The 25,427-nt window shown below is 55.2% G+C and overlaps 1 protein-coding gene across 1 annotated transcript; it reads left to right on the top strand.

Moving 5' to 3' along the window:
• Nucleotides 1-1,288: 1,288 nt before the first annotated feature.
• ANPEP (alanyl aminopeptidase, membrane) lies at nt 1,289-20,627 on the top strand. Its single transcript, XM_047862839.1, has 20 exons — nt 1,289-2,106; nt 2,678-2,820; nt 2,936-3,075; nt 3,483-3,609; nt 3,701-3,855; nt 4,071-4,184; nt 4,296-4,439; nt 4,598-4,663; nt 4,810-4,875; nt 6,268-6,443; nt 6,712-6,791; nt 8,034-8,167; nt 8,287-8,342; nt 9,252-9,399; nt 13,648-13,739; nt 14,218-14,328; nt 14,446-14,613; nt 15,393-15,533; nt 15,994-16,075; nt 20,037-20,627. The coding sequence occupies exons 1-20, from the start codon at nt 1,496-1,498 to the stop codon at nt 20,184-20,186; spliced, it is 2,904 nt and encodes a 967-aa protein (XP_047718795.1). The 5' UTR covers nt 1,289-1,495; the 3' UTR covers nt 20,187-20,627.
• Nucleotides 20,628-25,427: the final 4,800 nt, after the last annotated feature.

Raw genomic sequence — 25,427 nt, forward strand, 5'->3', positions numbered from 1 at the left:
AGGGAGAGTGACTTTGACCAAGGACATGATCGGATCAGAGGATGAGGATAGAATTGGATGTGGAGGTGAGGGTCAGGAGGGGTCAAGGTCTGGGTCACTGGGCTGCTGGATGGCAAGAGCGATCACGAACATTATTTTATTAAGTATGATGAGTGAGATCTTCGTTGCCACTGAGGATGGGAATAGAGGCCTGGCCGAGCTCTGAGTGGGGAAGAAGGGCACGATGTTTCAGGTCTATTATGTGGAGTTTAACGTGTTTTCTCAGTAAATCTGTGCAACAAACCCAAGAGGTGAATGCTATTATCTATTTATGAAGAGAGAGATCTCAGAAAGGGGAAGTTACCTGCCCAAGGTCGCAGCGGGGAAGAGGTTAAGTCTCCACCAGCCTCTTCTCTCTCTCTCTCTCTTTTTTAAAAAGTTTTTTTATTTATTTTGACAAGGGTGGGGGTGGGGCAGAGAAAGAGGGAGAGAGAGAGAATCCCAAAAAGGCTCTGAACTGTCAGCACAGAGCCTGTTTCGGGGCTTGAACTCACGAACCGCGAGATCATGGCCTGAGCCAAAATCAGGAGTCAGACGCTTAATTGACTGAGCCACCCAGGTGCCCCCAGCCTCCTTTCTTTAAAAACAAAACAAAACAAAACAAAACAAAACAAAACAAAATAGGGGCGCCTGGGTGGTTCAGTCAGTTAAGTGTCGACTTGGGCTCAGGTCATGATCTCACGGTTCGTCTGTGCAGACAGCATGGAGCCTGCTTTGGATTCTCTGCCTCCCCTCCTCTCTGCTCCTCCCCTGTTCACACACACTCTCTCTCTCAAAAATAAATATACATTTTAAAACCAACAAAACAAAAAAAAGACATGGCAAAACATCTTTCTTTCCCCTCAGTATGCCGATGGCTGAGATAGAAGTTTTGGGCAGGAAGGGGTGAGAGGGGGAACCTGGAAGGACTCCCTGCTCTGGAAGAATCGAGGGAGGGCTGGGCCCCTGTCACCGACGAGCCCCGGGCACCCTGCCAGGATCCAGCCACAGGGGTGACCCAAGGCACTCTTGACCCAAGCCAGAAACCGATCCTCTCCTCCCTTGTATCTCCTCCTTCTTGCTCCTGGGAAGTCCTTCGCAGACTCTAACCTCGGTCCTCCTCCTCTGTCCCCGCTGTCCCGGGGCACAGGCCGATCGATGCCCCCCGGCCCTGCCGCTCCCTCTACCCGCTGCCTGCCCGTCAGCCTTCCTTCCTGCAGCCTGTAACCGGACGCTGTTTGCTCCCCACCAGGCACCCCCAGCACACTGTTCCTGGATCTCAGCCTCTCCAGGGCCCGAGCACAGGGCGCCCCTGGCCAGCCCACTGACCTTTGCCTGCCTGAGCCCTGGTTAATTTTTGCCCAATCTGTGGGCTGTGGGGCTCCTCCCCCTGCCCCTCAGGGATATAAGTCTGGCCAGACGCTGCGCCTGCTCCTCGCCGTCCTGAACCTCCCCCAGCTCCCCCCCTGCCCTCACCATGGCCAAGGGCTTCTACATTTCCAAGCCTGTGGGCATCCTGGCCATCCTCCTGGGCGTGGCGGCCGTGTGCACCATCATCGCTCTGTCCGTGGTGTACTCCCAGGAGAAGAACAGGAGCACCGAGAGCTCCACGGCGGCCTCCACAGCGGCCCCCACGGGCCCTACCACCACCGTGGCTACTACCTTGGACCAAAGCAAGCCATGGAACGTCTACCGTCTACCCAAGACGCTGATTCCCGACTCCTACAACGTGACGCTGAGGCCCTACCTCACCCCCAACAATAAGGGCCTGTACGTCTTCACGGGCACAAGCATCGTTCGCTTCACGTGCAAGGAGTCCACCAACATCGTCATCATCCACAGCAAGAGGCTCAACTACACCAACCACCAGGGGCACATGGTGGCCTTGTCGGGCGTGGGGGGCTTCCAGCCGCAACCTGTCATCGTCAGGACGGAGCTGGTGGAGCTCACCGAGTACCTGGTCGTGCACCTCCAGGAGCCGCTGGTGGCCGGCAGACAGTACGAGATGAAGAGTGAGTTCCAGGGGGAGCTGGCCGACGACCTGGCGGGCTTCTACCGCAGCGAGTACATGGAGAACGGCGTCAAAAAGTAAGTTGCGTCTGCGTCTGCTCAGTGGGGCAGGTCCTAGAGGCTGAGGCAGAGCCGGGTCCTGGGGGCCGAGGAAGGTTTTGGGTTGCGGGCCTCGGAACCGCCTGGAGCCTTCGGCTGGCCATGACTCCATCCGCGGGGGGCCGGGGGCGGGGGGCCCCTGGGGAGCCTTCCTGGGGACTTCCTGGGACTCCTTCCTGGGGAGCTTCCATCCCCCCCACGAGGGAGTCAGGGGCAAGTGGCGAAAGAACCCCTCGGACAGATAGGAGAACTGGGGCTCAGAAGAGAGAAACTTGCCCAAAGCCTCCTAGTTAACTCGGGCACGGATCCTGCCGGGACTTTGACCCCGACTCCTGAAGGAGTTCTGCTCTCCCATAGGAGCTGGCCTGTCGGGGCCCAGAGGCTGTCTGGGGGAGGCGGGGAGGGCAGGGATGAGCCGGACCAGGCTTTCATGCCCAGCGACATGCCCTTCTCCCGCATGCCCGGCGGCGCCCTGAAGGCCCCGCCCTGCCCACCCTCACGGGGTGCAGGCAGTCTGCCAGCACACCCTCTAATACCCCGGTCTGGGCAGGGTGCTGGCCACGACACATATGCAGGCTACAGAGGCCCGGAAATCCTTCCCGTGCTTTGACGAGCCCGCCATGAAGGCCACGTTTAACATCACCATCATCCACCCCAACAACTTGGTGGCCCTGTCCAACATGCTGCCCAGAGGTGAGCGGGTCTGTCCCAGGGGCCACACACAGCCTTGGGAAGAAGGCAGCCCAGGGTTGGGATGCAGGGCGGGGGAGAGGAGGCGTCTCCACATGCCTGAACGGTCCATGCCCAGGCCCCAGCGTCCCGTTTGGTGAAGATCCCACCTGGAAAGTCACCGAGTTCGAAACCACACCCATAATGTCTACTTACCTGCTGGCCTACATCGTTAGTGAGTTCTCATATGTGGAGACAAGAGCTCCCAGTGGCGTCCTGGTAAGAAGCTGGGCCTGTCGGCCCTTCCCCGGGATTGGCTCTGGCCTGACGGATATTCCTCTTTTATTAATTCCCATCCCAGCCCCTGAGTTGTTAGGCCGGTGTTTAAACCCCAGCTCTGAGTGATCTTGGGCAAGTGTCTTAAGTTCTCTGACCCTCGGTCTCTGCATCTGAAAAATGGGTCTGTCCTCATGAAGGGAGTTCCCACCGCATGGATGCCAAACGGATGATGGCCGTGGCTATTATTATTCCCAGAGCTCCTCCCTAAGGCTCAAAGCCCCCCAAAGACCCCCCAGCCCCTCATTTTAACCTAGTCATCCCCCTTACTAGCCTGGGATCCCCACGGCTTGGCCCATCTGCACCAGGAGCCGAGGGGGGCCTCTGACCTACCCCCACCCTCTTTGCAGATCCGGATCTGGGCCCGGCCCAGTGCAATCAACCAGGGCCATGGCGATTATGCCCTGAAGGTGACAGGCCCCATCCTGGACTTCTTTTCCCAACATTACGACACGCCCTACCCGCTCAACAAATCGGGTGAGTGAGGGGGCGTTGTGGTGGGGGTGGCGGGTAGGGTTCCCCGCCCAGAGGCCGTCCTGACAATGGCTTTGGCCCACGCCACCCCCAGACCAGATTGCCTTGCCTGACTTCAACGCTGGCGCCATGGAGAACTGGGGGCTGGTGACCTACCGGGAGAGTGCGCTGCTGTATGACAGGCAGTCCTCCTCCAGCGGCAACCAGGAGCGCGTGGTCACCGTGATTGCTCATGAGCTGGCCCACCAGGTAGCCCCTGCTTCCCAGGGAGGGTAGGGAAAGGACATGGCCCAAGTCCCCGCTCTGCCCTGGGCACCTGCGAAGGGAGGAGGGTCCCACCCGACCGGATGGCAGAGGGGAGTCACGGCGAGGTTGGTGGAGTCCCGAACCGGTGCCTGGCGCGTGGGGGACACCCGGTGACTGTGAGCACAAGGCCAGCCGGGCTGACCTTCGCCCCCCAACAGTGGTTTGGGAACCTGGTGACCTTGGAGTGGTGGAATGACCTATGGCTGAACGAGGGCTTCGCCTCCTACGTGGAGTACCTAGGTGCTGACTTTGCAGAGCCCACGTGGAATTTGGTGAGCCGGCTGCCCTGGGCCCCGAGGTCTGGGGACAAGGGGCTGGGGGAGGGGAAGACCCGGGTCATCCCGTGTCGGGCCGGTCTCCTGACGCCCAGCGGGGCTTTGCAGAAAGACCTCATGGTGCTGAACGACGTGTACCATGTGATGGCTGTGGACGCCCTGGCCTCCTCCCACCCGCTGTCAACTCCCGCCTCAGAGATCAACACGCCGGCCCAGATCAGCGAGGTGTTTGACTCCATCTCCTACAGCAAGGTACTGAGACAGTGTGTGTGGGGGGGGGGGGGGGGGGGGAGGGTGTGTGGAAGGGGCGGGGACACAGCTAGGGCACTGGGAGCACCTGCCCTTGTCCGGTGGGGGCCCAGGGTCCGGCTGGCTCCGCACAGCCTTCTGAACCCCCTCTCCTTCCCCAGGGAGCCTCTGTCCTCAGGATGCTCTCCAACTTCCTGACTGAGGACCTGTTCAAGATGGGCATAGCGGTGAGTCCCCTCGGCCAGCCATGGAGGCGGGGGGGGGGGGGGGGGGTGCGGTTTCCTCCAGCCCCCGAGGTGCGTCGCCACAGACACTCAGTGGTGGAGGCTGGGGAGCACCGGCTTTGCCCTCACTGCGACCTGTCTTTCCACAGTCCTACCTCCATACCTATAAATACGGGAACACCATCTACCTGAACCTGTGGGAGCACCTGCAGCAGGTCAGTGACAGCCAAGGCCCCTGCAGCCATCGTGTCGGGGTCCTGCAGTGCCCTAAGTCCCTAGGGGTGGCACACATGTACTAGAATGTGTCCAGCTCCACTGCTCACCAGCCCAGGGGGGTCATTTGAAGCCTCATTGCTGTAAAGTGGGTGCCATGATGGCTCCTTGCAGGAGGCGTGAGACCATGGGTCAAGACCATGGGCAGCTTGCCTCAGCCCGTAGTGAGCTCCGTGATGGGAGCCGAGGAGCCCCCCAGGTCTTAGAGGTGAGGAAACCAGCCCTCCTCTGCCTGGAACTTTGGAGCGAGTCTTTCTATCTACTCAGCACTCCTGGCTGCCCTGTGCCCCGACCGGCCCCTCCCAGGCATGAATTTGCACACACCAGCACCCCCCGCTCGAACTTTGACCCTCCCACCCGGCCCTGCCTTGCGTTCCTGTGCACCCAGACCCCAAGCAGCCCTTGTCTGCATGCAGACCCTCGGACTGCCCCTCATTCCGCCCCCCTCCCCCGGCCCCTCTGCCTCTAGTATGGCTGGAGTCCTCACACTCCCCATCTTCCCCCAGAGCTTCCCTTCCCTTAGGGCTCCTTCTCGGCCCCTCCTCAGCCCCACTGACCCCTCCAGAATCCCGAGCCCGGATCCACCAGGGAGGGGAGACCCAGGGCCTTGTCTCAGAGTCACAGCCGGGCTCCAGGGCCCTCCATGCTGGTCTCCGGCCCAAATTCTTTCTTCTGGTCTGCCCGCCTCCCCCGCACCCCTTCCCCGCCCTGACCTCCCACAACCTGCCGACAGGGGGCTCCTCACTGCCTCGGTCCCTCCCCTCCACATCCACTGTCTTCCTCGCCTGCCTCAGTTTCCCGCTCCTTCCTCTCCTCCAAAGCTGAGCCCTCCTCCACGCCTGCTCTACCCCTGCCTCCAGGGTACTCCCTCGGTGCTGAGCCCCCCCCCTCTCTGCAGCAGCCCCCAGCTCCCCTCCCTGTTCAGCCTGTGCCCTTCTGGTGTTCTTTATCCTCTTTCCCGTCTTAATTTTCTCAGTCACTAACAGATGTTGTTGGCTTTTTGCCGTTATTACTAAAGCAGTGCACGTGCATGAAAAAAGTTGAAAAAAGACCCAAGAAGACAGTAGCGACCGCCCTAAGCCCGTCCCCAGACCACCCACTCCTGCTCCCTGTCTCTGCACCCGCTCGTGACTCGGACTATGTTTTCCCTCCTCTCCTCCCCTCCCCTCCCGTCCTCTGAGGTTCGAGCTGAGCTGGGACCCAGGCTCCTGCCCACCCCCACCCCCACCCCCACCCCGGGCTCCTCCGCTGGCCCTGCCTCCCTGCAAGGTGGGTCTTCCGAGGCTGCCCTGGGCGGGCCACTGACGGCCGGGCACCGTCTCGCTGTGCTCCAGGTTGTAGACAAACAGCCGACCATCAAGCTGCCCGACACCGTGAGTGCCATCATGGACCGCTGGATCCTGCAGATGGGCTTCCCCGTCATCACCGTGGACACCCAGACAGGCACCATCTCCCAGCAGCACTTCCTCCTTGACCCCCAGTCCGTGGTCACCCGCCCCTCACAGTTCAAGTGAGCAGCAGGGGGCACTGGGGCGGGCGTCCTGTGAGGGCTCTGAAGGACAGGTGCTGTGGTGTCCCTTGACCGTGGTGGGTCCTGACCTGCCGTGGTCCCAGCCTCAGCACCTGGCCGGGGATGGGGGGGTGGGGTGGGGAAGGGGCGTGCTCAGTGCCCAGACGGAGCCGGGCAGAGACTGGGAGGCTGGGCGGGGCTGTTCTTTGCTGGCAGTGACCGAGAGCGGCCGGCTGTCATCACCTGGCATCTGGGTCTCTTGTTGCAGCTACCTGTGGATCGTTCCCATCTCTTCTGTTAGAAACGGCAGCCCGCAGGCTCACTACTGGCTGCGGGGCGTCGAAAAAGGTAATCCAGCCCACCCTTGTGGACAGCAGTCCCCTCCCCCACATCCCCAGCGCCTGGCCCACGTCCTGGGGGTTCCGGCAGGCCTCAGTGACCTCCTTCATGGTCTCATTCAACAAATGGAGCCCACTTCTCTGGTTCTGAGCTCTACTCTGCGGCCGCCCAGCTGCGTGGCCCCGGGCAGGTTGCCATTCCTCTCTGGTCTCCCATTTCCTCATTTATAAAATGGGGCTAAGAACAATAGCGGCCCGATTGAGTTGTGTGGGGACTAAAGAAGAGAACCCACGTGAGATGTTTAAGACAGTGCCTGGCGCAAAGTATAAACAGCCCTCCTCCACCAGGTACTGGGGAATCCGGTCAAGGCAATTCGTCCCCTGCCAAGGCCAAAATTGCAGCTGGAGAGAAGGAAGATAAGCAGCTAAAACTTTCTAGAGCTGTGTTGGATGCCTTAACAGAGGCACGTACAGGCTGCTGGGGCATGGGGCAGGGAGCCAGGAATAAGGAAGTTTCAACTTCACGGAGAGGTGAGGGAAGGCTTCCTGGAGGAGGTGAGCTGAGTCTTAGAGGAAGAAAAGGACTTAGCCAGGCTCGTGGGGGCAGAAGAAAGAGCAAGTGCGAGGCAGGAGAGAACTAAGGACTGTGGCTAGGGCAGAGGTGTGCCCTGAAGGTAAGGCTGCTTCCCAAGGTCCCTGCGGACTGCAGGACACAATGGCCGTGTCCTCCGGCCAGGAGGAGCTGGGGCAGGTGGGAAGTGGCAAGCAGACGGCCCCCTCTGGCTGCCGGGAGCAAGGCCGGAAGGGAGGGCAGAGAGGGGCAGCACTGGGGGTGCTGACTGGCGGGGGGCGGGCATTGCCTGGGCTTCCCACTAGGTGATGGGGGGGGGGGCGGGTAAGAGGGGAGGAGGAGGGAGGGAGGAGGAGTGGCAGCCTGTGGAGTCGGTCTGGGTGTCCTGAGGCTGTGCCGATGGAGAAGTCAGGGCTGCTGTCACTGGCCCAGCCACGTGGAGCCTGTGGGAGCCAGGAAGGGCACCGAGGGGCAGAGATGGCACTTGGTCCCTCTGAGGGCAGAGTTTGGCCTGGCAGCCCAGTCCTACCTACGCCCCTTCTCCTCCCCCTTCCCTTGGCATCGCCTGAGGCTTGAGGGCCAGCCGGTGCCAGGCTGCATGGGAGGCCTGGAGAAAGACAGGCCAAGGGTCAGCCTGTGGCCTTCTGAGCAGCCCCACCTAGCTCTGATCTCTCCCCGCAGCCCAGAATGACCTGTTCAAGACCACAGCTAATGACTGGGTTCTGCTGAACCTCAACGTGACGGGCTACTACGTGGTGAACTATGACAATGAAAACTGGAAGAAGATCCAAACTCAGCTGCAGACAGACCTGTCGGTGGGTGTCGGCTGCCAGCCCCCATCCCCTGCCCCAGGCCCCGGCCCTGCCCACCCCACCCCACCCCCGCCCCGCCCCCAGCAGCAGCCTGAGGTCACGTGCTCTGTCGCCCCTTCTAGGTCATTCCTGTCATCAATCGGGCCCAAGTCATCCACGATGCCTTCAACCTGGCGAGGTGAGTGCCCCCTTCCTCCTGGGGCCCAGCCTGTCCCTGGCCTGGTGACTTGGGCAAGTGCTGTTCTACAGCGACAGACCCAGGCACACTGCTATGGGCTCCCTGTGCTTCTCTGCGCCCCTCCCTGGGCCCCCACACCCCTGCAGATTGCTAGTGTTACAACCCACTTTTCCCAGATAAGGAATCCGAGACTCAGAGTTTGACTGAGTGCTTTACCTGGGGTCACTCTGTAGCCCGTGACAGCCAGACACAGGTCTGGCCAACTCCAAAACCACAGGGTCCTTTATAGCACCAGCTCTTCCTGAGGATTAACTGTGTGCCAGCCTGCCATGGCAGATGCTACAAAAAGTCTGGGAAGGACAGAGCAGGAGAGAGGCAGCATGGATAAACAAATATTTATTCAGCACCTACTGTATTCCCAGCAGGTGCTAAGCTCTTTGGCTTAAGTGATGTCACCCATAGACACGGACATTTATGAACCACAGGTGCACAGATGGTCTGAGGAGGAGGAGGGAGGAAGGCACAGGGGGCCGAGCAAATCAGAGAAGAGGTGGGCAGAATAAAGAGCAGAGGTTTTTCGTCCTTATGCATCTCAGCTCTGTCTCTTATGGGCTGTGTGGCCTTAGGCAAGTCACTTTGCCTCTCTGAGCCTCAGCTTCCCATTTGTCAAATGGGGATAATACGCAGGGGAATGTGATTGGCAGCGGGTGAGGACAGGGCCTGAGCTGACCTTGTCCCCCATCCCTCCCCCCTCCCCGGCCCCACCCCTACCTACCCCCAGGCCCATCTACAGTGAACGTTGGAGCTGGCTCATTTGGGGCTCTCAGGTTTCAGGAAGGGGTTGGGGCCCCCTCAGTGGGGACTGGGCTTAATGGGGATGCTTACCTGAGCCCTTGTGTCTGTCCCCAGTGCCCAAAAGGTCCCCGTCACTCTGGCGCTGAACAACACTCTCTTCCTGATCCAAGAGACCGAGTACATGCCCTGGCAGGCCGCCCTGAGCAGCCTGAGCTACTTTAAGCTCATGTTCGACCGCTCTGAGGTCTACGGCCCCATGAAGGTACAGGGGGGCAGGGCAGGGTTCTAGGGCCAATTTGCCCGGTGCCAGAAATGCACCATTAGGGAGTTACTAGAAATTTTGTCTGGAGCGGTGGCACCCTTCGGGCCGACAGGACACCGGGTCCTTTTCTGAGAGCAGGTGGGCAGAGTGGCAAGAGGGATGTAGGGTGAAGGGAACAGGTACTGGAAAGGCGAGCAGGTTGGGTAGGGCCGAGAAAGGACACAGACGGGGGCGCCTGGACAGCTCAGGCGGTTAGGCGTCCAACATGGTTTCGACTTAGGTCACCGTCTCATGGTTTGTTGGGTTCGAGCCTTGCATTGGGCTCTGCACTTAAAGTGCAGAGGTTGCTAGGGATTCTCTCTCTCTCTCTCTCTCTCTCTCTCCCCCTCCCTCTCTCTCTGCCCCTCCCCTGCTCTCTCTCTTCCCCCTTTCTCTCAAAATAAATAAATAAATTTATTTGTTGAGGCTCCCATGAGGGAGATAAGAGAGAAACTCAGCAGGGTGATTTACAAAAGAAAAAAGAGAAAAAAGAACCCAGAACAAATGTCCAACAGTTGGAGATTGGTTAGGTAAACTACAATATCCATTGATGGAATATTATGCAGCCATTAGATGAAACTTTAAGAGATCATTTTTTTTCTTTTTTTTTTTTTTCAACGTTTTTATTTATTTTTGGGACAGAGAGAGACAGAGCATGAACGGGGGAGGGGCAGAGAGAGAGGGAGACACAGAATCGGAAACAGGCTCCAGGCTCTGAGCCATCAGCCCAGAGCCCGACGCGGGGCTCGAACTCCCGGACCGCGAGATCGTGACCTGGCTGAAGTCGGACGCTTAACCGACTGCGCCACCCAGGCGCCCCGAGATCATTTTTTTTTAATTAACTTGTTTTATTTTTTATTTTTTCAAATTTACTTCCAAATTAGTTAGCATCTTCTAGTGCAACAATGATTTCAGGAGTAGATTCCTTAGTGCCCCTGACCCATTTAGCCCCTCCCCCCTCCCGCCACCCCTCCCATAACCCTCTGTTTGTTCTCCATATTTATGAGTCTCTTCTCTTTTGTCCCCCTCTCTGTTTTTATATAATTTTTGTTTCCTTTCCCTTAGGTTCATCTGTTTTGTCTCAAAGTCCTCATATGAGTGAAGTCATATGATTTTTGCCTTCCTCTGACTGACTAATTTCACTTAGCATAATACCCTCCAGTTCCACCCACGTGGTTGCAAATGGCAAGATTTCATTCTTTTTGATTGCCGAGTAATACTCCATCGTATATATATATACCACATCTTCTTTAGCCATTCGTCCATCGATGGACCTTTGGGCTCTTTCCATACTTTGGCCATTGTCGATAGTGCTGCTATCAACATGGGGGTGCATGTGTCCCTTCGAAAGAGCACACCTGTATCCTGTGGATAAATGCCTAGTAGTGCCATTGCTGGGTCGTAGGGTCGTTCCATTTGTAGTTTTTGGAGGAACCTCCATACTGTTTTCCAGAGTGGCTGCACCAGCTGGCATTCCCAGAGGTCATTTTTTAATTAAAAAATTTTTTTTTCTCATGCACTTCCTATGATGTTGAAAGAGGTGTGATGGCAAGGGAGATTTTAACTCTTTAACCTGCCTACGTTGGATTTACTCCATCCTCCCGATGTAGTTAAGTCACAATATTCGATCAACTCAGTATTCAGCATGTACTGTATTGTGGTTATTGAAAATTTTTTTTAATGTTTATTTTTGAGAGAGAGAGAGACAGACAGACCGTGAGCGGGAAGGGGGGGCAGAGAGAGAGGGAGGCACAGAATCCAAAGCGGGCTCCAGGCTCTGAGCTGTGAGCACAGAGCCCGGGGCAGGGCTCGAACTCACGAACCACAAGATCATGACCTGATCATGACCTGAGTCAGATGCCCAACTGACTGAGCCACCTAGGCGCCCCAGTATTGTGGTTATTTAAATATCATTCTCTGCTGAGCCACATGGACTACCATGTTTATGTCCCCCCCCCCTTTTTTTTATACATCTTGGACAAACGTCATCAGGGCATATGCTAGATTTGTTGCATTTTCCTGGAGGCATCCCTCCCTGCCGGAGCCCGCAGTCCATGTGCTCCCTTCTGGAACTGCGGCTCAGCCCCACCCCTCCCCCGAATGGGAGGCTCTCCCCCATGAGGCGTGGCATCTCATGTTTCCTGAACCAGTGGGTTCTTCCTTGAGTTTTCTCTCCCATAGTGGAGCCCCTCTTCCAGGAGTTTTTGAGAAAGTGTCCCTAAGAGTGGAGGTAGATCATGCACAATGTGTTTATTCCATCACCACACTGGACCCAGAATTTACCTGGGACTAGAAGTTTCTAGGTTGGAAGCTACTATTCCTCAGACAATTTCAGGCCTTGCTCCACTGATGCCAAGCCTCTCGTGCTGCTGTTGAGAAGCTCAGAGCCTTGCTCGTCTCTGGTTCTTTGAACGTGGCTGTTTTTTCCCTTCTGGAAGCTTGTGGGCTCTTCTTTCAGTCCCGATGTGTCTTTCTCCTCCTCCTCCTGTAGCCCCCTCAGCTACAGATTGTGGGCGTTTCTTCTATCATATGTTTATTTTTAAAACATCTTTTTTTAATGTTTGTTTATTGGAGGGGGGGGGTGGTAAGAGGCAGAGAGAGAGAGAGAGAGAGAGAGAGACAGACAGACAGAATCCGAAGAGGCTCCAGGCTCTGAGCTGTCAGCACAGAGCCCGATGCGGGACTCGAACCCACAAACCATAAGATCATGACCTGAGCCGAAGTCAGATGCTTAACTGACTGAGCCACCCAGGCGCCCCAGTGTTTTATTTTGAGAGAGAGAACACATGCACGTGTGAGTGGAAGAAGGGCAGAGAGAGAGAGAGAGAGACGGAATCCCAGTCCATGCTGAGCTTGGAGCCCGACGTGGGGCTTGATCTCACAAATCATGAGATCGTGACCCGAACCAATGTCAGGAGTCAGACGCTTAACCGACTGAGCCACCCAGGCGCCTCTGAGCATGTGACTCTTGATCTCAGGGTTGTGATTTCAAGAACCACGTTGAATATAGAATTTACTAAAAATGTACACACACACACACACACACACACACACACACATAGTATCCATGAGTGTGTTTCCCTGAGACCAGGGAATCACCCTGTAGCTTGTATAGTGAGGCTGGTGATGCCCACTTTCTACGACTGGCGGACACGGGGGAAAAAGAAGCTGACTAGAGTTACCTCCAGTTAGAATGTAAACTTTCACCTCTGCAGTCGGCCAACCCTTCTGCTATGTCTGGGGGCCCCCGATTCTGAGCCCCACTGATTCAGCCTCACCTGTGGGGGGGGGGCTGTTGCCCTGCTGCAAGCTTGGGGAGCTTGGGGGTTCAACTACTCCCGCTGCAGACTTGGACTCATTCCCCCTGTGTTCAGCCCCCGCCTCACCCCTGTCTCCTGCAGACCCGTCCCTCTGAGTCTGAGCCTTGTCTGGGGCAAGCCTTGCTTCCGGTTCCAACCCCCGCTACCCCTGCCCCCGGGGCCCGCACTGTGACTCTGTCCCGTCCCTCCCTTCCTCTCCTCCCCACCTTGCAGCTTCCTGACTGCATGGGCATCTCATCCACTCTTTTTCCCTTTCCGTTCTCTTGGCTCTTGGAGGTTTATTCCTTTTACATTTGGACGTGGATTCCGGTGGGGGCCCGTGACGATCCACCGTGTTGAACCCGAGTCTGCGAAGGGTGTTAGTAACAGGAGGCAGAACTTACATTCCAGTGTCGGGGGCAAAGGGCAGCAGACATCATGACGGGTAGACGGGGGGTGGGGGGGGGCGGGAAGAAGGGGTAAACTCACCAATTTGAAAATCAGTTTGGGGAAGCTCCTGGGCAGTTTTCACTTTCTGCACATGCTGCTGCGTATTTTCCACACTCTTCACAGTAGACACGGAATACTCACCACCGGGGTTGGTGGTGGAGCGGGGGGGGGGGGGGGGGGAGGGGACCCAACACTATTAAAAACTGGTGACACAGACAAGGAGTGTTGGAGCTGACTGAGGCTTTCAGGCAGGAGAGCCTCGGGCCAGTGATCTGAAACCTGGCCCGTGCGGGCCCCTTTGGGCCCTGCTGGCTCCCTCGGGGCCCTGAGCCTCCGGCCTCTCTGCCTCCGTAGCCAGCAGCCCTTGCTGCACCTACACCCACGTCAGAGGCTGCAGGGACTCCAGAAAGACCTGGCAGGAGTCTTGCCTTCAAAGCTCTCCGTGTTTTCTTTTGCCCAGAGGTACCTGAAGAAGCAGGTCACGCCCCTCTTCAATCATTTCGAAAGAGTCACCAAAAACTGGACTGATCACCCGCAAGCCCTCATGGACCAGTGAGTGGACCGCTGAGAAGCCAAGAGCCTCTCTCCTTTCCTTATTTCTGGAGGCCATGGGCGGCCCAGCTACCCTGACCCGAGGAGTCCAGGGCAGGGCCCCGCAGTGTCCTCCGGAGGCCATCTCTTGGCCGGGGCCACCAGGCGGGAGGAGGAGGCCTGCCCTGAGGTTCTGTGCGGCCTGGGAGCCCATCTGACCTCTTTGTACAAGGGACCCAACTGAAACTCTGAGGTCCCCTCAGGGTCTTGATCGTTCAGATTCTCGGTGTTCAGACAGGGGCTGCAGCCTGTGCTGACTCCTCTAAGTCCCTGGGCTGCCCAAGGCACAAAGCCACTTAGGGGATCCAGTGAGCAGCCTCAGACAGAGCGCGGGCCCCGCCATCCTTCCCGGAGCTGTGTGTCGGCAGGGGGGTGTCTCTGCCCAAGTCTGGGCCGGGCGGCCCATGGGCATGCTGACGGAGTGTCACCCGTGGGGCAGGTACAGCGAGATTAACGCCGTCAGCACCGCCTGCTCCTACGGGGTTCCTGAGTGTGAGAAGCTGGCCGCGACTCTTTTCGCCCAGTGGAAGAAGAACCCCCAAAACAACCCGTGAGTGTATCCCCCGCTCCTCCCCTGACCTTCGTCCGTCCCTAGAGCCCACAGCCGTGTCCTCGTCAGACCCTCGTCCCCCCGCTTCCCTGCCCTGACCCTCTCACCCCTCGCCAGGATCCACCCCAACCTGCGGTCCACCGTGTACTGCAATGCCATCGCCCAGGGCGGCGAGGAGGAGTGGAACTTCGTGTGGGAGCAGTTCCTAAAGGCTGAACTGGTGAACGAGGCTGACAAACTCCGCGGAGCCCTGGCCTGCAGCAACCAGGTCTGGATCCTGAACAGGTGAGGACCGGGGCCTGACGGGGCCGCGTGAGTTCCCCTCCCCACGGGGGACCCCACGTGGGAGAGCAAGAACCAGCCGGGCCTCTCATTCACGGCATCCTCACAAACCTGTGCGGTGGGGCGGTGGGGCCCCCATGTCGCAGAGGAGGACACTGGGGCTCAGAGAAGCGGCAACAACTCACCCAAAGTCCAGAAGCTTTAGTAAGTGGCGGAGCCAAGATCTGAACCCACGTCTGGGTCTCCGTCCCACACTTTTAACCGCTTTGGCTTCTTGGCCGGTAGTTGACAGAAGCTCAGTTTTCCTCTCTGCCGAGGGCTCTGTTGCAGCTGGGCCTGGGTCCTTTTGGACGTCCAGCGGGGCACGCCCCAAGCTCCTGGCTCCCACCGGGCACCTGTATGTCATCTCCCGGACCCCAGTAAAGAAGAGCCTCCGTCAGTGTCAAAGACAAAGGTGGCTGCCGTGCCTGGGACAGGGCTCCCGGCTCTGGTACCCTTCCTGTCTTCATTCATTCATCATCAGTCATCACATATCCATCGGGCACCAGGTCCGTGTCGGGCAGGGCCAGTGACCCTGCCTGGGAGACTCAGTGTCCCACCTGTGAGAGGGAGGTAGGACAAAGAGGTCCTCAACCCTCAGTAGACTGAAGGGACATTAGGAGGATGCCGGAGAGGTGTCGGGGGCGGGGGAGGGGATCCTTTGCCTTCCTGGGTTCTCTGTCTCGTATCATCTGACTACAGCCCTTGGAAGTGGTCACTAACCCAGCATCCTTCCCTCACAGGTTCCTGAGTTATACCCTGGACCCTAACTTCATCCGGAAACAAGATGTCACCAGCACTCTCAGCAGCATCTCCAGCAACGTCGTCGGGCAAACCCTGACCTGGGACTTTGTCCAGAGCAACTGGAAGAAACTCTTTCAGGAGTGAGCCTGGGGGAGCCTGCTGGGAGAAGTGCCCGCCAAGGCTGGGGTGTCCGGGGGCGGAGGGAAGGGTCCGTGTGTCTGTGTGCATGGGACACCGCAGGGCTGGAGCGTGGTGGGGGGCTGTGGACACCGCCTAGGAGTGCTGAAAAATTAACCCAGCTTGCGGTCAGGCGCGGGGGAGGGCTGGGAGGGCCAACATGGAAAGACAAGGCAGGCTATGGGCTGTCCTTTCTCCCACTTGGGGCAAAGAAAGTCTGTTTCTCTGGAGACAGGGGAGCAAGGATACTGAGATCAAACCTGCGGTCGTGTCCCTCGGGGTATCACCTTGGGTGTGTCATTTCATCTCACCTCCAAGATGGGGACAGTCGCAGAGCAGACGTGAGGGTATAATGGCACCTGCCAGTCACGGAGCATTACTTCTTCCGCCCCTCACGGTGTCTTCTCTCTCCTGTCCCCACAGCTATGGCACTGGTTCCTTCTCCTTCTCCAACCTCATCCAGGCGGTGACCCGACGATTCTCCACTGAGTTCGAGCTGCAGCAGGTAAGAAGCCCGGGACCCTGGGGCGGCATCCAGAGGTCCATCGCGAGTCTAAAAGGACCACCATTCAGCCAGCGCCCTCTGGGTGTGGTCAAGGAGAGCCTGGGCTCCACGTTGCCAGGCCTTCCTCACCTATAGGGGAAGCTGGGTATTCAGGCTTTTTATTTATTTATTTTGTTTTCTTTTTAATTAATTTCTCTCTATATTAAATCAATATTTATTATTTATTTAACTATTAAATAAATATGTAGTTAGCTAACACACAGTGTAGTATTGGTTTCAGGAGTAGAACCCAGTATCCAGGCTTTTTAAATGGTGACGATTCAATCAGAAAACTTCATCTTGGAAGTTTCATATAGGCAAAAAGTAAAGACGATAATATAAATGAACCTCCACGTACCTACCCATTACCCAGATTGAACAGTTATCAGCGTTTTGCCGGTTCTATTTTGGGGGTGGAGAATTTTCTAAAATTTTTTTTTTTTCAATGTTTACTTATTTTTGGGACAGAGAGAGACAGAGCATGAACATGAACGGGGGAGGGGCAGAGAGAGAGGGAGACACAGAATCGGAAACAGGCTCCAGACTCTGAGCCATCAGCCCAGAGCCCCACGCGGGGCTCGAACTCACGGACCGTGAGATCGTGACCTGGCTGAAGTCGGACGCTTAACTGACTGCGCCACCCAGGCGCCCTGGGGGTGGAGAATTTTCAAGCAGGGATCACTAATATCATACAGTTCACCTGTCTATGATTTAGTCCTATTTAAAGGAATTTTTAAAAGATAATCTCAATGTTATTAGCAAAGCCAAGAAAAGGAACAATTCTTTACGTATCATATTCTGCCTGGCCCATTTTTGTTTGTTTGTTTTGTTTTTATTTTTGAGGGAGAGAGAGAGCAGGGGAGGGGCAGAGAGAGGGGGAGACAGAGGATCTGCAGAGGGCCCTGTGCTGACAGCAGAGAGCCCGAGGTGGGGCTTGAACTCACGAACCGTGAGGCTGAAGTTGGATGTTCAGCCGACTGAGCCACCCATGTGTCCCTCTATCTGGCCCATTTTAAACCTTCTAGGTTGTTTCTTTTAAAACTCATTTTGCAGTGATATGCATGTTTGAATCAGAAGCTAAAGTTAACTCGTTGTATTAGGTTGATATTATCTATTTTTTTAATTGAGATATAATTAATGTACTATAAAACTCGCCATGTTAAGTGGCTTTCAGGGTATTTACAAGCTTGTAGAACCATAACCACCATCTATTTCCAGAACATTCTCATTACCCCCCAAAAGAAACTGTGGCAGTCGCTCCCCAGTCCTCTGTTGTCAGCCCCTGGCAACCACTAATCTACTTTCCGTCTCTATGGATGTGCATATTCTGGATATTTCATGAAATGGAATCATATAATATGAGGCCTTTTGTGGAAGTTTCATCCATGTGGTAGGGTACCACTCCTTTTTATGGCTGAATAATATTCCATTGTATGGGTATAACACATCTGTTTATCCATTGATCAGTCGATCGACATTGGATTGTTTCCACTTTTTGACTATTATGAATAACGCTGTTATGAATGTTCATGTACAAAGTTTTGAGTGAACATATGTGTTTGGTTCTTTTGGGTATACACCTGGGAGGGGAATTGATGGATCATTTGGTAACTTTATGTTTAACTCTTTGAGAAATTGCCAAAATGTTTTCCAAAGTAATTGCACCAATGTACTTTCCACGGCTCTATGTCTTTGGACACTTACGTTTCTTTTCTTCCTTCGTTCCTTTGTTCCTTCATTCCTCCCTCCCTCCCTCCCTCTGCTTGCTTCCTTCCTTCCCTCCTTCCCTCCTTCCTTCCTTCTTTCCTTCCTTCCTTCCTTCCTTCCTTTTAAATTATAGCCATTCTGTGGATGTGAGATAGTATGAATTGCATTTCTCTAATGACTAATGATGTTGCACATCTTTTCATGTGCTTATTGGCCATTCATGTGTCTTCTTTGGAGAAATGTCTGTTCAAATCCTTTGCCCATTTTTTAATTGGGATATTTGTCTCTTCATTTTTGAGTTGTAAGAGTTCTTTATATATTCTGGATACTAGACCCTTATTAGATACCTGATCTGCAAATGTTTTCTTCCATTCTGTGGATTGCCTTTTTTACTTTCTCAATAGTGTCTTTCCATACCTTAACATTCTTTTTTTTATTTTGATGAAGTCCAGCTTTCTAATTTTTCTTTTATGGCTTGTGTTTAGGCATATCTAAGAAACGATCACTTAATCCAAGGTCATGAAGATTTATACCTGTTTTTTACCAGAAGTCTTACTATTTGAGCTCTTGCATTTAGGACTTTGATCAATTTTGGCCGAATTTTTGTATATGGTGTGAGGTGGGGGTCCAACTTCATTCCTTTGCATGTGGCTGTCCGATTGTCTCACTACTATTTGTTGAGCAGACTATTCTTTCCCCCACTGAATGGTCTTGGCACTCTTGTTGAAAATCAATTGACCGTAAATGCGAGGGCTTATTTCTGGACTCTTAATTGTATTTCATTGATCTATCTGTCTGTCCTTCAGCCAATGCCACACTGTCTTGATTCCTGTAGCTTTGTAGTGAGTTTAGGGATGTCAGCCCTCCAGCTTTGTTCAGGATTGTTTGGCTATTCTGAGTCCCTTGCATTTCCTTGTGAATTTTAGGATCAGCTTGTCCATTTCTGCAAAAAAAGGCAGTTGGGGGGCGCCTGGGTGGCGCAGTCGGTTAAGCGTCCGACTTCAGCCAGGTCACGATCTCGCGGTCCGGGAGTTCGAGCCCCGCGTCAGGCTCTGGGCTGATGGCTCAGAGCCTGGAGCCTGTTTCCGATTCTGTGTCTCCCTCTGTCTCTCTGCCCCTCCCCCGTTCATGCTCTGTCTCTCTCTGTCCCAAAAATAAATAAACGTTGAAAAAAAAAATTAAAAAAAAAAAAAAAGGCAGTTGGAATTTTGATGTGGATTGCGTTGAATCTGTAGATCAATTTAGGAACCGTTGCCATGTTAATAATATTAAATCTTCCACTCCATTCACACGGATTTGGGTCGATTTGGGTATTGTTTCCTTTTGTTCAGTTCTTCTTAATTTCTTCCAACAGTGTTTTGTAGTTTTCAGCATTACCAGTCTTGTATGTCTTTTGTCAAATTTATTCCTCAGTCTTTTATTCTTCTTAATGCTATTGTAAATGGGACTGTTTTAATTTCATTGTCGTATGTCTCATTGCTAGTGTGTAGAAATGCAGTATGATCTTGCATGTTGCTCATCTGAAACCTTGCAGAATTTGTTAGTTTTAATAGTTTTTTGGGGTTTTTTTTTTGTTTTTGGTAGATTCCTTAGGATTTTTCTGAATACAAAAATCATGTCATCTGCTTATAGAGATAGTTTTACCTCTTCCTTTCTGGGTGCCTTTTATTTCATTTTCTTGCCTAATTGCCCCGGCTACAACCTCCTGTACTAATATATCTTTTCATCTGTGACTTATTTATTTATTTATTTATTTATTATTTTATGATTTATTTTATTATTATTTAAATTTTTTTAAATGTTTATTCACTTTTTGAGAGACAGAGGGAGACAGAGCATGAGTGGGAGAGGGGCAGAGAGAAAGGGAGACCCCGAATCTGAAGCAGGCTCCAGGCTCTGAGCTGTCAGCACAGAGTCCGCTGTGGGGCTCGAACTCACGGACCATGAAATCATGACCTGAGCCAAAGTCGGGGGCTTAACTGACTGAGCCACCCAGGAGCCCCGAGGCTGTGCTTATTTTCACCTCTGCCCTAGATAAGGACTTTATCCCAGGGACAGAGAAGGGCCAGCCCTTTCTCTCCTGGAGAACAGGCTGTGGCTTCTCCATTCGCAAGGGCCCTAATGTGGACAGGGAGGACAGAGGACTAGGCCGCCCTCCCCTCACGGCTGTGTTAGAGACCCAGCCTGAGGCTGAGAATCTTCATTTCCCTGGCAGCTGGAGCAGTTCAAGAAGAACAACATGGACACAGGCTTCGGCTCAGCCACCCGAGCTCTGGAGCAAGCCCTGGAGAAGACCAAAGCCAACATCAAGTGGGTGAAGGAAAACAAGGATGTGGTGCTCAGGTGGTTCACAGAAAACAGCTAATGGTCCTTGGTCCTTGCAGTCACCTGGCCCCCACGTGAGATGCCTATTCTGTGTCTGTCCCAGTGGCCCACGGCAGGACCCCTTCCTGGAGCCTGAGGCAATGGTGTCCTCACCCCAGGACAAAGTCTCTGGCCCATGTTTTCTCCACTCTGCCCATGGGGCCAATCCAGTTCCTGATGGCCAGACTGCCCCAACACCTCTCAGTCCCTGCCCCTCCTGCCAACTCCACCCCAGGCCTGGCATGGCGTCTGTCACCCAGGGCCCTGGGGCTGATCTCAGGGAAGCCCAGCGCTGGGGTCAGATGAGCAGAAGCCCTTGATGGACGATGGATGGCCTTAGGGGGCGGCCCTGTGCCCTCTCTCACCTTCCCATAAATTTCCTGAACCTGAGGAATCCACAGGGCACCAGATCTATATATTTTTTTTCTAAGAGAAAATGTAAATAAAGGATTTCTAGATCAATGCCTAGACTCGTTACTACACTAGAGCGGGAGTGAGTAGGTTTGCACAAGAGCCAGGAAGCCTGGGGGGGACGGAGGGACCCCGGGGTGTAGGGGACCCCCACGGAGCACAGGAGGGGAGAAGTTCCCAGCCTGCTGGCCCTTCCTACGGAACACCTGGGTGTGCTGTGGGGTCGGCCTGCGGTGTTCATTTCATCTGAATTCCCGTGGCAGGCAGGAGATGCCAGGTGCCGGAAACCATGAGGAGGTGGATGCTATAGCAGACCCAGCGGTTCTCGTGATGGAGTGCAGGGAGCTGGGGCTTGGTGCCCGGCACAGAGCAGGTCCTGACAGTGGAGGGAGTCTTTTTCAGAAAGCAGAAGTTTCCATCATTCCAGACACTACGATCCGCACCTGCCCTACCGCGAGGTTAAGGGAGCAGGATGCTGACTGGGCTTCTCTTCTTGCATGCAGCCAGCATCCCAGGGACACCTGGGACAGTGAAGGGGGCTTGCAGTGAGGACGGCAAGCCCTGGGACCCAGGCCTGGTCTGACCACCCACTGGCCAAGGGCATGTCCCGCCCCCTCCCCAGGATTCATGGCGGAAGGTGATCTCAATTTGTAAGGTGGTTGTTTTCAAAAGCAGCGTGCGGAAAAAGACAGGCGCCCCTCCAGATCACCTGGGGCAGCCCGAGGTCAGAGCCTATTCTGAGGAGTCTGGGACCCACGCGGCTCCACGGCTCACATTGGCCTTGGTGGAAGTTTCTTAGCAAATGGAGCCAGGTTTCGGGAAGCTCATTTCAGCCTCAGCCCCAGCCCCACAGGACCCAGCGGAGCATCACAGTCTGGTGGAAAGAAAGAGGAGGGTAATAGGCCACAGGGCTCTTTGGGGGTTTCCTCCAAGTGAGCCACTGGGGCTGGAGTCTGGGAGACCAGGGGGCCTGGTTTCAGATCACAGCTCGGGCTCCAGTTTTTGCACCTACACCTAAAGGCAGCGGATCCCAGGGTCGGGGTGTGCATCTAAGGAGATTCACGTATGTGGGGCACTGCCTGACACAGGAGGAGATTTGGGTATTGTTATCCTTAGCCCCGTCTCCTGGCCTGCCCTCTTCCCTCACAGCCTCTATTCCCCCTTGGGAGCAGTGGGGGTGGGGTCTGGGACCGAAGGCTCCCCAGCCGGTCCCTGCAGTCCCTACATCAAAGGTGGGGTGGCTGGAGGGGTGAGGCCCGCCCAGGTTATGGGGTGGGGTCTCTCCACCAATCGGGAGGCTTCCCTCAGCCCAGCCCCTGTGGGCCAGCCCTTCCTGTCGCCAGTGCCCAGCAGCCCTGGCTGGCACTTAACTTTCTGGGGATCAGAGGGCAGGCCCCCTCAGGAGGTCCCGCTGGGGGAGGGCCCAGCCTCACGGGGTCCCTGGGAGAGAACTGGCCTCCTGGGAGAAGAGTCAGCAGGGATCCTAGCCTCTGCGCCTGGCACTGGGCAAAGTGTTTATGCGCATTATCTCATTTGGGCCTCAACAGTCCCAGGAGATAAGGATTGTTTTTGTCTCAGTTTTGCAGATAAGGAAACTGAGGCTCAGGGAGGTTAAGTCAGTAGAGCTAGAAGGAGATGCGGGCTGTAAAGCCTGTGCAGGAGGGAAGCCATCTGTGGCAGGGTCCGTGGCATCCCCACGTTACGTGCTCCCACCGCCTCACGGCGTACGAGGCTGGCATTCAGAACGCCCTCAGTGACTGCAGGAAATCAGTTCCTCGGGAACGCCGTCAGGGCTCACACAGCCGGACACCTGCCTGCAGAACCCTGCACAAGGTCGCACACAGAGCAGGGGCCGACTAGAACTCAGGCTGTCCTTGCCTGCGGGGCACCCTGCGGTGGGGCCAGCAGGGAAGGCGGCCCCTGGGGAGGGGCAAGAAGCAGCGGGGTGGGGGGGGTATGTCTCCCACCTCCCCCCACCCAGGAAGCTCTTCAGGAGGCATGTCCCCTACAGGCATTGAAAGAATGTCCAGTCTCTTGACTCCAGCCTCAATCAGGAGCAGCAAGCCCAGGGTGGAGCCAGGGGCTACTGCTCCTGAGAGGCAGGCCTGAGCCTTCCCTCGCAGAGGCTGAGGACAGGGGTGGGAAGGTCGCTGAAGGACCCTGGGCCCTGCCCCTGGGTCCAGCTGAATCTCAGCAACTCTAGCTGGTGGCCTCTCGCCCCTGCCTTTGCATCTCCTGGAAGAGGTACCTCTTGCAGTGAGCTGGGAACAGGCTACCAAATTCCAGAAGATGCCCAGCTCTGGCTGCTGCTGGAGAAAGCCAGTACTCTCTCGGGCTCGGGCTTTGGAGCTGGAGGAGCATGGCCATCAGTGACCGGACCAGGGCATCTCTCTCTCTGTCCCTATAAGGACTAACCCCAGATCTGTGGGAGCCAAAGGAAAGAGGGCAGCTCTTTAGCTCTGCTTTTGGTGAAGTTGCTGCGAGACTGTGGAACCAAGACCTCAGGCCTTCTAGGGAAGGAGAGAGCACCGAACAGGGAGTCAGGGGCCTGACATCCCTACCTAGCTGGGGTGCTAGGGAAAGTTGCTCCTCTACCCGGGCTAGTTTCCCCAGCTATAAAACGAAAGGGTGAAGAATAACCATCGAACCCAAACCTGGTTGAGCCCCCAGAATCCCTGGGAAGGACATTCTTAAAGCCCCGGGTTCCTAAGCCCCAGCTCAAGGCACTGGATCATGCCCTCAGGGTAGGACCCTAGGACCAGATGCCTCAACACGCAGTCAGGTTAGGGAACCGCTGGACTGCGTCGTCTCTCAGGCCATTCAGCAATTACTACGTGCCAAGCCTAAGGACCCTAAGGAATAGATAGGGTCTATCATGGTCTCCTTTTCACAGCTGAGAAGATTGAGGCTCAGGGAGGTTTCTTACTTTGCCCACAGCCACACAGTGGGTAAGAGCTGAATGGAATGTGCACCCGGGTCAGCAGCGCCCTGTGTCCGTCTCCCAGCTGTTCATGACCTCGTGAGAGGTTTTCGCATCCTTCTGGGTGTGGCTGGCAGCCCCCTAAGGACACAAGACCCCAGGGTAAGAACCAGAACCCTAGAAGGTTAGGGGAAGGAGCCACCTCAGTGGTCGCCTAAACCCATTCCCCTTTTAGGAGATGGGGAAACTGAGGCACAGAGAGGGAGTGACTTGTCTGACGTCATCAGGCACATGGGCAGGTCATGGGTCACCGTGCAGGGTGAGATGGGTGGCCCTGCATGTGGCTGAGCGCTTGAGCAGTTTGTGCTCTGGTCTTCCACCCTCCCCTGCTCTTGCCCTGCACTGTTAACAGCGGCCTCCCTGCCCGGCTCCATTTCTGCCAAGCACCCAAAGGGACCAGATGTGCCTGTGACAGACTCATCTCCCTTTCCCTACCTTCAATGCCTCCCCATTAGCCAGGAAAGAGGCCGTATGGGGGAGGGGTCCCCACAACCTGGTCTCTGAGCCCCTTTTCCAACTCTCATCTTCACCTTTCTCTGTCAGCTCTGGACTCAGTTTCTTCTGCCTAGGTCACTCTCCACTCACTCCTCTTGGCGAACTCCTGCACATCCTTCAAAACCCACCCCCCCCCCCAACATCCTGCAATTCTCCTCCACCCGGGTCAGCAGATACAGAATGACGTCACCACAGCTGCTGGCTCCCCAGCCCATGGCGGCTTTTGCTAATGGATCACAGGTGGCATTCTTTCAAGATTCTTTACTCCAGGCAGCATAAATCAACGCAGCGGCATTAACCAATCGGGTAACGCAAGAAAGAAACTGTCGTCAGCCCCATCTCCCACCAGGCTGTCACATCCCCTCTGGCCCCTAAGCTCCTTATTATATAAACTCCCATCCTTGACCTGGTCTTTGACCGCTTACTTGCCTGTAATTCGCCTTGTTAGTTGAGGAATGTTTTCTCCCTGGCATCTAACATTGGCTATGATGGGCTGAACTGAGTTCTAACCCCCAGGACCTCAGAACAGGAATGCATTCAGAGAGAGCGCCTATAAAGAGGTAATTAAGGTAAAATAAAGTCATATAGGTGGGCCCTAACCCTGTGTGACTGGTGTCCTTACAGGGAGAGACCGACAGACACATAGGCCACAGGGTAATTATGTGAGGACACAGTGAGGAGGTGGCCATCTGCAATCCAAAGAGAGGCTTCAGAAGAAACCAAACCTGCTGACACTGACCTTGGACTTCTAGCCTCCCGAACTGTGAGAAAAGATGCCGTTGTTTAAGCCACCTGATTGGTGATCTTTTCTTACGGCAGCCCCAGACACACTGGCCCTCGCTGGTGGGAGCTAACCATCATGCAGCCTTTAATTCTTTTTTAATGTTTATTTATTTTTGACAGAGAGAGAGAGAGCATGAGCAGGGGAGAGACAGAGAAGAGAGGGAGACACAGAATCGGAAGCAGGCTCCGGGCTCCGAGCTGTCAGCAGAGCCCGACGCGGGGCTGGAACTCACGAGCCGTGAGATCATGACCTGAGCTGAGGTTGGACGCTTAACCGACTGCGCCACCCAGGCGCCCCACCATGCATCCTTTATTTTTTTTTTATTTTTTTATTTTTTCAACGTTTATTTATTTTTGGGACAGAGAGAGACAGAGCATGAACGGGGGAGGGGCAGGGAGACAGGGAGACACAGAATCGGAAACAGGCTCCAGGCTCTGAGCCATCAGCCCAGAGCCTGACGCGGGGCTCGAACTCACGGACGGTGAGATCGTGACCTGGCTGAAGTCGGACGCTTAACCGACTGCGCCACCCAGGCGCCCCAATGCATCCTTTAAAAACACTTTCATATAACT

The sequence above is a fragment of the Prionailurus viverrinus genome, chromosome B3, assembly GCF_022837055.1.
Source record: "Prionailurus viverrinus isolate Anna chromosome B3, UM_Priviv_1.0, whole genome shotgun sequence".
NCBI classification, from domain to species: Eukaryota; Metazoa; Chordata; class Mammalia; order Carnivora; family Felidae; genus Prionailurus; species Prionailurus viverrinus.